The 13772-nt window shown below is 40.8% G+C and overlaps 1 protein-coding gene across 1 annotated transcript in view; it reads right to left on the bottom strand.

Moving 5' to 3' along the window:
- CSMD1 (CUB and Sushi multiple domains 1) overlaps nt 1–13772 on the bottom strand; it is a 909441-nt gene that overhangs the window by 57892 nt on the left and 837777 nt on the right. Inside the window, exons 52-53 of the mRNA XM_044419148.1 lie at nt 5434–5628; nt 1248–1421 (exon numbers count right to left, since the gene is read on the bottom strand). Coding sequence (XP_044275083.1) covers nt 1248–1421; nt 5434–5628 — 369 coding nt within the window. The remainder of the gene's footprint in view (nt 1–1247; nt 1422–5433; nt 5629–13772) is intronic.

The following is a 13772-nucleotide window of genomic DNA, read 5'->3' as shown; positions in this document are numbered from 1 at the left end:
TACAGACTGAAAACTCTAGCCTTTTAGCTGTAACATGGCTATGATAATGACAAGTTACAGCTTTGTGAAGCTCAAATTAGAAATCAGAATTTAAACTGACATAATATAAGCTTTTTAAGGAAACCATTTTGCACGACTAATAGTTGCAGCTTCATTAACAGGGATTGTAGAAAATGCTAGCTTTGGTGACAGAAGTAATATATTCAGAAACATCCTTTGTTGAAACAATTCTAAAACGAGAGACAACATAGGCTTCTTAGGATTATGTTTTCTCATAGGCAGCCCAAACTGCTAACTATGGTCAGGAGATAAGGCATTGTTCCATCCACACCAGCTCTAGATTGTCCATTAATAATTATCCCATTTGAAGCCTATAGAAAACGAGACAGCCTATAAGCTCTGGGCAGTCAAAATTAAGTTTGAGAATTTACTTCTGTGTCAAGTGACAATCAAGGAAAGAGCATGACTTTTACTGAACTAGGTTTATTGCAAGCTTTCAACAAGACTTCCTTGTGAATGTTCCTAACTGCTGTTCTTCCCAAATGCTCGTGAACAGGATTATTTCTGGAAGGGATAAAAATCTTAATAATCCATAAATTACAAATAAATAGAAGGCAACCTTCTGCACCCTTCAATATCTTGTCCAGTTTAGGAATTCCTGAGCACCTCTGCGCTCACTGTACAAGGACTCAAGGCTTTGCATACATTCAAAGAGAGTATGCCTGAAGTCCTCAAGGATGCTTGAGAAGTGCCTATTCCAGAGGTTTATTCCAAATTGGGCACAGTCTGTTTGGTGTCCTTTTCCTACTGGAGATCATATAACTCGAAGTCCTTATGCTGCTGCTGTCCACAAAGGGAACTTGAAGTCAATACAGAGTTCCTGCTTCCCAAATGTAGGTCAGGAAAGGCAAGTTCTGATGGAGACTTAACCTCAAAATAAGAGTCTTGCCAATAATTACTCACAAAGTGGCTTTCTCAGATGTGTGGCTAATCAATTAAGAATGTGCTTCCTTTAAGTATCAACCCATCTACACGCCTCTTTTCTTCCAAAAGGGCCCAGAATATCATGAGTCCAATTGGTAGCACAAAAAAGGAACAGAAAGTAATCAAAAGCTTAACTAGAATGTAATTTACTAAAAGCATATAAACTGAATGTACAAAATGGAAATTAACTTATTCAAAGGTGGCATTTGCCTTGTCAAATTTTAGATCCCTTCCCTCATACAGGACACTATATATGCATTTACCCAGACACTGTGTTTCAGTTCCACTCCAAAGGCCATTTGCTAAGCACTCTCGCACATGGGACCCAACTAGTGTGTATCCAGTATTACAGGTGAAGATTGCAGTGGCTCCATATACCGTCAAGGTGCCAATCTTATTACCATTTGGTGGAGAAGGGAGACTTCCACAGGAGATAACTGAGAAGAGAAAATAAAGTGCTTTCAGTATGACAGCAGCAAAAGGTTTCTAGAAAATCATGTTGGACTCCAAAGAAATTGACACACATGGGCAACCGGTACTGCCTCCAACCCTCAGGATGCCAACAATTCTAGTCCCTTTCTATGGGAGAAAGAAAGACAATGAACTCAAGGCAGGGGAGGCTGGTATGTCAGTGGGACTCCTAATTCACTGCAGTTTTATAGGAGTTTTAGATATACACAGTTAAGTTGTATAGGAACTATCCACAGTGCTGAACTGCATCCACAAAAGAGCATTACCAGCATGGATAGCTCCTATAAAGTGTAACATGAAACCCACCATGGATGAGGCACCCCATCAACCTAAGAGTTAGTTATTGGTCTCCCTTGACTCCAAGGAATGATCCAGCCGTCTCAGCCTGTTGGCTTGCTTCTCTTCCCTCCTTTCTTGGTAGAGTGTTCAGTAAATAAAGAAAGGAGTGAGACACTGAGAAGGGCAGGGAACAAATCCTCCATAAGAATAAAAACAAAGAAAACAAAACAAAAGTTTAAAGAGTTTTGGAATCAATGCTACCTTTGTTACCATGACCTGATTAATTGAAAAACCAGGCACATAAAGTATTGGGGGAGGGAGGGGCAAAGTGGCTATGCCAAATCCTGTAATTATTAGTTATTCATCATATATGCAGATGCTTAGCTCTGAACTGGTTCTGTCCATTTTCTGTAAGAACAGCGCATAGAAAGTAAAAAAGGAAGTTTTGTCTATTATATGATATATTCACATTTTGAGGTTATTTTGGCCCTAACAATGAGCTTTCATGGTATTTTATACCATATAAGAATGTTATAGTTTATGAATTTAATGCCATTCAGTGGAAAATACCCAATAAGGTTGTATATATTATACAAACCACAAAATATGACATTAATTTTTGTCTCCATTGAAATTTTGACATAATAGATGTGTCCTAGCAATTTCATATCTAGGCAAGCATAATTAAATTAAGTCCACGTACAGGTTCAAAATGAGAGTGGTGGATCCTTAGAGAGCCAGGCTTGACTAGTGCAGGTCTATGACAGATGTAATGTAGTCCCAATACCATCCAAAGGCTAGCTGCCTAGCTTATACATTTTGTACCGTTTGGAGTTTCTTCAAGGATAGCCCCTTATGATGTAACAACTTGGTAATAATGGGATGGATGAGGAAAAATAAACGCAAGGTGAACCCTGACAAGGCAGAGACCCTGGGGGTAGCTGGTTTTCAAATCTGAGTATTGGATAGGCATAGGGCTGGCCCACCATGAAGTAGGTCGAGATACCTGCATGAAGCAGCAGAGATGGAGGAGTGGTGAATTGTGCAACTTCCCCACTCCCCCATCTTCCAGTGGGTGTTCTGCAGAGCCGTGCCAGCCCTTCTCTAGCCATTGCATTTGCCACAGCAAAAAAGCAGTCAGTGGGCTCTCTGGAGCAGCTACTGTCTTTCTATTGCTGCAGAGCTCTGGCTCTTGGCATGTCAGCAAAGGTAAGGGGTGTGGATGTGCAAGTGCCAGAGGAGGGAGGAAGAGGAGCATGGCAGCAACCGAGGCAGGGACAGAGGGGCATGTGGTGGGGGCATGGGTTTAGGTGGGAAGAGAGTTTTTCTGAGTGTCCAGCCTGTTCTAGATACGGTTCCGCTTCTCAGAAGTATAGGCACGTAACTGGCAAGTACTTGTCACGGAAGGGTCAGATGAGTTCATGGGATCAGACTGCCTTTTACCAGATTCTAACGGTTTGCCAGCGATGATCATTCCTGGAGAATGATAATCTGGCTATGGTCCATGGTCTGGTAATTTCCTGATTGGGTTGCAGCAATTCATTTTACATGAAGCTGCTGTCCTTGAAGATGATTTGGACACTTCAGCTAGTAGAAAATGCAGCTGCTAGAATATTCACAGGTACAGTCGGTGAGATCATTTTATACCTATTCTACGGAAGCTGCATTGCTTGCATATTTGCTCCTAGGGCTGATTTGAGGTACTGGCATATACCTATAAACTCCTAAATGACTTTGGATGCAAAGTTTTGAAGGAATGCCTCTTACTCTATCAGCCTGCTCTTCAGCTATCGGAGAGGGGTAGTTTAACTTGGTGTCCTGCACTGAGCAGGGGGCTGGACCCAATGGCTTTCTGGCCCCTTCTAACTCCAATATTCTATGATCTATCTTAACATTCTCTTAACATTTTCTTGAGCTGGCTGCCACTTGGTGACATCTAGGGCAAGAGCTTTCTCTCTGGAGTGATCTTGTTTGTGAAACACACTCCCCAAAGAGTTATAACCAGCACTGATGTTGCAATCATTTCTGTTTTCCAAGGCATTTTAATCTATTTCTATAGCTTTCTAATCTTGTTTTATTGTTCCTTTTTATTGTTTCGACTGTGTTTTGCAGTTGGATGACAATTTTTTGCTCTGTGTACTGTGTACTACCCTGACATCTTTTGATGAAGTACACTTTATAAATATACAACGAACTAAATAAAAGTTGCTTGGGACACCAGGAGAGACAGCCTGCCACTGCTAACACCACGAACGGGGGCACGCGTCATCTCTGTGATTGACACAAATTGCAAAAAATCACCTCAACAATGTGCTTTCCGTAAATATGTTGCCTACTCACTCATACATATGTGAAATGTGATAATGGTGTTCCAAATGGACAGGTAGCACTAGCTATGATGGCAAAACCTGTGAGATTTATTGTAATTAGTAATTCACAACTGGTTATACTCACACTTATATCTGAACAGCTGTTTGTGAGTATGTTAATAGTACTTCTATGTTGGACCTCACACACCACTAAAGTGAATTTTTGCACATCACATCATTGGGTATTATTGACATGCACACCTACAAGGTTTTTCTGGAAAAGGGAAGTATCGGCAAAGGCAAAATGCTTTTAGTTGCAATGTGAGCTGCCCTGAATAGCTCCAACCAGGTATTTTCTTTTCTCTTTGAGCAAGAGAATCACCCCATGCCCCATCAGAATCTGCTTTTGAAATTTTCTTAGTTTAAAAAGCAGTTTGCCTTGTGGCCGGAAAAGATGCTATTCAAAATCCACACGTTCGAAGTCCACCTTGGTAAATGGAAATAAATGCTTGCTGCTTTGGTTTTCACTCCTTATACAATTATAGCATTCAATGTTTACATGGTGAATGATGCGATCTGCAATGCTTTCATTATATTATCTTTGGAAGGCAGAGTAATGAATAGCTTAAGAGCTTCAAATATTTAATGAAATTTAATTTTCCAAGATCAAGCAGATTTTTGAGCTCATGTGTTATTGGTCTGGATTACTCAGATAGTCCGTTAATCTATGGCTGATTAGCTTGTTTGTCTAATTAAACTTGAATGTAATTGATGGGTACATTCACAAGTAATTTAATGGGTAATATGAACAATGGCTAGCTAAATTTTTTGGATAAGGACTCTTAAGAATGGACAAATACATCATTTAAGAAACATATACATGTCGATGCATATATTAATAAAGTCCTGCAGTCTAGAGATATTTTTCTGGATACAAAAATCCAGCCTGTAAACATGGAGCTATTTCTCACATCCTCATGAGCAAGTTTCCGTAATCATTTCAACAGAGGAGATGACTACATACATGTCTTCTTTTGTGCATACAAAATTACCCTCTCTTAAAGTTAACATCTCTTGGATATCTGTTTCCCCAGGAGCCCCATAGGCTCTAAACAGGCAAGAAAAAAATCTTGCAAGTACACTGACCTAGCTATTTAAAGATAACTATCTAGACATACTCTAGAAAGTAATAAAGTTTAAGCCTTGCATATTTAATGCATTTAATTTACTACATTCTTTCATAAAGCCCTTATTTGAGCAAGGCTTACCTTCAACTGTTTTAGGAAAGCTAACAGAAAATGCCACTGTCCTCTGCTTAGGTTGTGTGGGCGATAAACAGAAACTATATCTTTGGACAGAAGTGAGCACGGTGTAAATAGATGTTTCTTACCCTTACACATTGGTGTCTCATCAGCATTGCTCCATGTTCCATTAGTTTTACACAGCATGAGTCTCTGACCCTCTAAATAATAGCCAGGGCTGCAGCTCAGCATGACTTGTGCTCCAAACTCATTCGGCGACCCAGAAATCAGTCTCCAGATGACATGTTCTGAGAGCAGCCCCTCAATGCTGGGGCAAGTCACAGCTGTGAAGCAAGGATACTTCAGCATTAGCACTTTCCTTCCAACATTACTTCACAGAAGATGAATCATCATCTTATTGACAGCAGACTTTTCCTTGTGAAATTGAGCATGCTACAAACATTTCTCAAATACATGTTCCAGCGCAGAGCATGGGATATTTGTTACAGCAATGACACCGATAAGCTGTTTCATTTCTGACACAGGAGAAAAATGACACATCTATGCACTGCTCCAGGTTTTTTTTTTAATATGGATCATTTCTTTCATTAAGGGCAAAGCCATACAATTAGTATGTGTAGAATTAAGAATATATTAATAACTGGCTATGAGAGCTAAACACACTGACAGATCTAGAGCTGCATTGCTCTGCTGGTGTAGATTGTGTTTAGGATCACAGCCAAATTTGTTTTATGCTATTGAGGACTGTGTAGGGAATAGTAAATTGCCACCTAATGGGAAGCACAGATGCCATTCCAAAGGCTTCATTTATCTAACAAAGCTTTATTCTGCATGACATTTCCTTTATAATATGCCTAATGTGTTCCATTCAGATGTTTTATACATGTACCCATATTACTGTAAGACAGTAAGAGAGAGAGAATATCCAAAATACTTAGCAATCAAGTATGTAGTATCACTGAATCTGTTTCCATTGCTAGCCCATCCTATCTGATGGAGGGGGCATTATTGTTGCAAAATATAGGACAGAACATAAGAATAACCAAAGCCTCATGGACCTATCAAAAAGGAGGAAGAGCATGAGGAAAGATTGCTGGAAGAGTAAAAGTGAATTCTGTAGAAAACTTAGCACAAAAGGTATAAAGACCAAAAGCAGGGAATGCCCATGGGGGTAAAGCTGAGTCATACAGAAAAGGAAGAAGAACAAAATAGCCTTCAATAGCCACTGCAGAGGAGATGGAACGTGTCTTAGAGACAAGTATTTTGGGCTTGCCGTCTGAAAAGCAGGCTGTGTGCTCATCTGCACGACTGCTCCTCCCCTTGCTTTAACTCTCTCTCTCTTGGTTTATTACTCTCATTTACTCCCTACCAAAATGCTTCCTGGCAATGCAGACACTCTGGATGACTAATCCAGATGGTTTAACACCTCAAATATCACAATCTGTCCTCTTCATAGAAGTCATCCTATCACACACTAAACTGAAGAACCATTCCATGCTTCTGGGGAGAGCAGCCACTTTCCTTTCCAGCTATACCAAAGTGGATGTGCGGATGAACACATCTGTCAGTTCATTTTGTCCTGCATTAGCAGCCTTATCTCACCTTCTTTATGTGTCAGTCATGCAGAAATGTGTGAATGTTGGTACATTCTTAAAAGGTGAATTGAAACTAATTTCCCCCTAACTCCTACATGGGTGTGAGGATTTCCCACTTGCAAGTATAGTCAAGGTCACTCTCTCTCTCTCTTTCACACACACACCTCCTACTTTTCATCCATGGTGCTCAGATGGCAAGTGAAGTTCTACCCACTTTTATCCTCTCAAGTGTTAGGTGTGTTAAGCTGAGAAAAATGGCTCCTGGCAAATCACAGGGATGCTAGTTTGGGGAGAAAAGGGGGTGGGAGGATCCAAATCAGGTGGCACCATGATGCTCCTGGGAAAGGCCAGAAATGTGTAGGAAAGGCTAAGCCCATTTGTGCTGATTGGAAAGTTTATGGGAAAGCTTTCAGAATGGATTACAGGAAGACTTCCTCCCTTTGCGCCACTGTGGGGCTATGTAAGCCAGTCTGAGTTAAGGTACTGGCAATGTCCTGATAGACCTCCTACCAACGTGCATGAAAAAATGCAAGAGTTTGCTCATGGCATCTTGTTAGCAGCATATGTCAGCCCCCGGTTAATGGTGCTGGGAAGCAATTTGACCTGCTTGTGCAACTACAGTGTTTTCCCTTTGTCCATAGCAAAATTAAGCTTTATATAAACTAATGCAGCTATGAGCAAGAGAAATAGTTGGCTTCCTCTGCTACAACTTTGTGACAAGGAAGGCATTGGGTAGGATGCAATCTTTTGGGGTGGGGGCTTGGCCACTTTGATCCCTACGGTTGTAATTCCCTTAAGGGGATTTCGAGATATGAGGTTCCAATACACAGCACAGGGACAGGGAGCTCTGCTGCCATGTGGGGGCAAGGGAGGAGCTCAGATGAGCATTTTCTATCACCACAATCCCTGATCCCCAACCTTCCCACTGTACCCTGGCACATGGGCTGGGTTAGTTTTGGCCAGAAAGCAAGCTGGCTAACAGAGAGACCCATGCCTTATCCTGCCAAATTTCCCAGTGCATGCTGTAACCAATGAACCTGTGGCCAATTCATTAACGCATATCGGTCTCAACATGGCTTGTCACCATCCACATCCTCCCACTTTCTCTTTGACACTGCCAGCATTTATAATGATTGCCCCAAGTCACCTATATGGTTCTCATTCTCTCCCACCCCCCAACCACACTCCCTTCCTCTCTCTCCTCTCCTCTCTCTCTCCCTCCTTCTCTCCTTCCTTCTCTCTCTCTCTCTGTGCAAGACCATGTAGTGTACATGATGGAAAAATAAAGTGCAAGGAAGATACTTCCCACAACATAGGAACGGAATACGTAAAGCTGTTCACTGATTGATACGTGACAGCAGAAAACTGTTTATACCATGCAGTAAATTCTTTTGATTTATCAAAACAGCTATGATCCAGAATTAATACACAGCATACTTAACAGTTGCTGTATTTAGAACAAGTTATTCAGGTATGCATCAGTCTCCCTCTTGTACATCACAGACACCAGTGACAGTTGCTATTTTAACTTACAGCACTGGAATCAGAAATGATGTCAAGTTCATCTAGATATAGAGAAAAAGCTGTCTTCTTTCTATGCTGATTTGTTTCTGTTGATGTATGTATTAACTACTGCCTGCTTCCAAGTATAGTGCAGCAAATGCAATTACATCTTTCAAGTATGATTATATGTCATATCGCTCGAAAGAGATTATTTACCCACACTAATACTTATGTACACGACCAAAGAGAATCAATCCTTAGCTTTACTTCCGTATGCCTGGCACCATACCTGGAAAGGCAGAGAACTCTCAGCTTTGCCTTACAACAGTGCAGCTGGAGATTTAATCCTGTGTGACTTGATGGTGTTTACTCATCTGTGAAGACTGATGTTCGCAGCTTCAGTCCAAAACTAGAATAGTTAAGCCATAGTGGTTCAAGCACTGATAACCTCCAGGGAGCATGGCTGTGCTACCGTTTACACGGGGCTGTCTTTGGGGTCCATTCAGAAACTACTTCAGGTGCAGAATGCAGTGGCAGGTCCTCTTTTTGACGGCAAGTTAAACTCTTGCTAAAGGAATTGCACCGGCTGCCAACAAGCGACCAAGTCAGGCTTAAAGTGTTGCTGCTGATCTATATATCCCTAAACAAGTTAGCAGCAGATTGCCTGAGGGAGTGCCTCATCTCTTATGCCCCTGCCCAATCTTTGCAATCGTTTGTGAGACCACACCTGGTGCCACATGAAATGTCCCCTCAGGAGCACACACAGTATTAAAGGTCAGTATAGTAGCATTTATTCTCGGTGACACTTTACCCCTTGTCATCAGAGAGATCCCTGCAGTTCCAACATCTGGACATCTTCTTAACACCCATCCTTTCACACTGGCTTTCCTTGTGCTGCCTTCAGTATTGGAGACACACTATTTCTGCCCCTTTCCCAATCTCTGATCAGATTGAGAAAAAGGTGAGAAAGACAGGCCTTAGTTTGTTATCAGCACCAAGCCAACCTCAGAAGTTACTGTTTGAGAACTAACTTTCTTTCCAGAAACTGCTTCAGAGTGGAGGGAGAAGGTATCACATTTCTAATAATCCCTCTTCCCACAGTCACAGTTAAGTGAGCACTGCTTAAAAGGAAAGGTATCGGGGTCATATGAAAGGAAGGCTGGATTACAGGACAAATAAACTGGGCAAATCTTCTGTGGCTTAGATTTTAAATTGTGCTGGTGAAAAATCTGGCTGCTCTAATGCCCTTCTTTGAGGTGAACCACAGAAACTCCTAAAGTTTGCATCTCAGTACAAAATCTTTGTCAGCCTTGGAAGGTGTGACTCTGCAACTGACGCATGGTTGTGAGATTTTTCTCTGTAAGGGACATCCATTTCTGTTTTATTAGGATTCACTCAGTTTGGATGCCCTAGCCTAAACATGGGCTTGAACACAGTCTGCAGTTGAAGTCCATACAGTTCTGAGCCTGCAATGTTTTTGAAAATATATACCCTTTTAACCTGTGTACGGGAAATAGATTCATTTTAAAAATGCATACAAACATGTTTTAAGCACTGGGAGAAAAATACATGCATGTCAAAGCTGTCCATCCTTGGAAAAACAGGCACACAAATACAAAAATTCATTCTGCTATGGACACAAGTTGAATTGAGCTTTGAGATCGAATTTGCAGAACTTCAATGAGCTCTAGTTGTACCTGTACACAAATTCCCACCCTTTGGAATGTTCTCACAAGTGACATTTGACAGACATCTACCATTTGTTCTAAGATACCTACTTAAAATTTCCTTCTTTATACTAGCAGCCTCTTATTATATTTTGTAATCTTGTTGGTGTTATGTTAACCACTTTGCTAATTTTATTGAAAAGTGGCATAGATATATTTGTGTGTGTATATATATATATATATATCTGGTCTTTCTACTATTAATATTATTATTTACACATTTTAAAAGGCAATCCTTTTTTAAGGAAAAAGAAAAACATCCAAGCCCATTCCTTCACCAGAATGCTAAACTGTTTCAAGGTTACAGCTGACACAGGGATACAGTCTTCATAACTCACTTTCCCTTGCACTGGATACAAAAGCTAGTCAAAGGGCTACAACTGCATTACAAAAAGCATGACTGGAAGTAAGCATATTGGGTTTGGCTGCACTGAATTTTAGTTTTGGCATGAGGGCATTTTGCAACTTCGTTCATCCAAGCTCCCTCCAAATTGCTCAGCAGTTTTGGCTAAGCAGGAACCTTGACATTTGCCTTGAATATAGCTTGGAAGGAACTAAGTGGCAACTTAGAGGTGTGTAAATCTCCTTTCCCACTGCTCCCATAATATGTTTTGATTACTCTATCAAAGCTTCACAGCAGTCTCTTCCAAAAAGGAAGCTCTAAATCTGCCTTCAGTTTATACAACATTTTGTGGAAACTTTAGTATTTGGCCAGTGGAAGCATGTGTTATATTACAAGAGAAGGCAAACTGTTTTCATTCATCAAAGAGCTGACTAAACAAATTCCTTCTTTCATAAGCAAATTAACTACGACGACCTCTCCATCTCCCTACATCCAGAAGTTCTGGAGGCTGCTTAATTCTTTGCATTATGTTGTTGTTGATGTTAACTACAAGCACATGCTCTTTTCCCTTCTCACTCTTTCAGACACATACACACAGGTTTCTGAACAGCTAAAACCAACAACAACAACAACAACAACAACAACAACAAAGTCCAGTAAAACCAAGAGGAAGCAGACATCAAATTCTTCGTATGGATCTGAGCTAGGCTATCATCTACATTTTTCACATTCCTTAAAAAGTAATTAGCAAATCTTTAAGTAGACTTTGATGTTACTGGCTGACCATATTAGACTTGGGTGCTTCAGAAAGACATAGTGAAAGGGAGGGGGGGTGCTCAAAGATGCAGCAAGTTATTTTGATTTGTGGAAAGGTGCTGCCAGTACAATAAACAGAATTCTGATCTGAAAGATGTTTTTATATAGCCTTCTCTCCCAGATGATAATGGCATGTAAGAAAGTTCATGTTTATCAACTGTAGGAAAGAAAATGCTATAACATAGGCATGCAAACAGCTTAGAAAGTGAAAAATGATTTCCAGAAAGGAAACATAATCAAGGGATTTTAACAACTTAACCCACAAGCCAGATCACTAAGGAGACACAGATGTATTTAAACCAAAGAAAACTTCTGCTGCAGAAGCAACCACATGATGAAGTATAAAGAAAATATGTGTTAACAAAGATGTAATAATGCTTGAAATCACAATGCAAGTAATAGCGGCAGAGTAGGAAAATAAGCAGATGCTAGAAGATATTTGCCTTCCTCTCTGTAGCCAATAAGCCATCTGAAAAAATCAACCGTGTTTCTGGAAGTATAAAGGAAACAAACAATGAGGCACTGCCTCATGGGCCAGAAGGCTTGGCTAGTGGTGATTGTACGAAGACAGTGTGCAATTGCCAAGAGAAAAACATGCATCCGACCTCCTCTGACAAATTCTTCATCTTCAGCTGAAATTGTTTGGCCATGTTAGCATGCATGTGAATCGACGGCAGATAAAATCAAAAGAAATGTGTGAAAATATGGAGAATTTGCTTCCAAAGCTGTGCAGGGACCTGCAAATTTTACAACACCTTTTGCTCTGTCAAGCCAAGCCAGTCAAAATGATTAACCTATAAATCCCCTGCATAGAATAAGAGGTATGTGCTGGATCCATTCATTCATTCTCCAAGGAATGCATGGCTCTCTGCTGGATCCAGATTTCATATAAAACTCAAAACAGACAGTTGGTGTTATCAGTTTCCACCAATGCCAACCACCTCTTTGGGATAGAGAGGGGGAGGTAGTCAATGGGCAGGCATTCACTAGCTGTAATAGGATGCCACATTCACCAGAGCTTTGACAAGTACATTTTCAGCTGGTAAATCTGAAAGGCTAAGGAAGCTGGGAAAGTCACACACCAATTCAGGCTTGCTCGGTGCTTGCCAGGTGCTTCAATGGATGCTTGCTAGATGCTTCTAAGGGGCACTAAAGTAGGCCATATAAGAAGCAAGGGAACCGTGGAAGGGGAATGCCGTAAAGAGATGCAGACCCCTTTGGCAGCAGTCTGCTTCATATTCTCCTGGAGTAGCTCTCTCAATCTTCTTTCCTGCTGAAGTTGGCCCATGGGAACAGGGAAGAAAGGAAATGGAAGAGCCATTGGGTGTTCTACAGTAACCATAGCAGCCTGCTTTTTTCTCCTTTCATGTTCGCCTCAGCACACGCACACACTTTTTAAGGAAGAAGAATTGTCCCTCCATCAAAAGAAGGAGAACAGCTGATTGCTGATCTCCCTGTGGTAGTGTTTGAATCCACTTTGCCAATCAAATCATTGCCTGTAGGGAAGAATAAAGGGCATTCCCTTGTGGCATGGAATGTAGTTGGCAGAGTGGGGTTGCTGGGTGGCAGCTGGCAGGGTGGGGTTACTTTAAAACAGCTTGTGCCATTTTTTATTTTAGAGGAGGTAGAGGGACCTAATCCAGATTGAGCCCATAGTGTAACCATCTGTACTGGGGTCCTTCTATCTAACCTAAAGTTATAATAAAAATGGATTTGTGTTTTGGTCCCAAAAAAGGGCAACATTAGGACTGTTAATAGAAAACATATGAGAAAATCCATGTAACCCATATTTGTATGGGGTCTCTTACACATGCACTGCATGTATGTCCCTAGGTTGCCTCTGCTTTGAAATACCTTCAAGGTACAGACAGAAACACGAGGCTAAAAATACACTGTATTGCAAATAGGTCTTAATTAATAGGAGAAAAGTTGTAATACGGAGCAGAAAAGTGACCAATGGGAAAAGGGTTAGTTCTAAAGTTTCCCTCTTCATTGCCACATCACCTCTCAAAATTATGCTTTCTTAAAGCTTTATTTTCTTCTTCTTTTTTCTGCTTCAGCTGGTTGATTTTGAAAGACACTACAGAAATACATTGTTCAGCCAATCGGAATAAAGCTAGCAATGACACATCTGCTACTAGAGAGCTGAGGGCAGTAGAGATTGTAGGCTAGAAATGTTCACTTCTATGGCTGCTCTTGGCAGACAACCCTATGATGTTTCTGTACCAGTATTGACAAAATGGCAATTGCAGGTCTGGATGACCAGGGAAGCAATGGTGAAATATGACAATTTTAGAACAGATCACTGATCCTTTTCATAGTTGTAGAAAACTCATTTTACCATGCAGGAACTCCAGTTTGAAAGATGCAATAGACCCACAATGGTAAGATTTCACCATAGCTTCTTGGCTTATGTCCAAAGAAGCTACCCAAAGAGTCATATACCCTATTGAACCTATAAGGGTTTTGCTTCTCTATTTTTC

This window comes from Varanus komodoensis, unplaced genomic scaffold (genome assembly GCF_004798865.1).
Source record: "Varanus komodoensis strain SLA01 unplaced genomic scaffold, ASM479886v1 scaffold10, whole genome shotgun sequence".
Lineage (NCBI taxonomy): Eukaryota > Metazoa > Chordata > Lepidosauria > Squamata > Varanidae > Varanus > Varanus komodoensis.
Note: the sequence above shows the minus strand (reverse complement) of the source record. Positions and strands in the feature narration are given on the sequence as shown.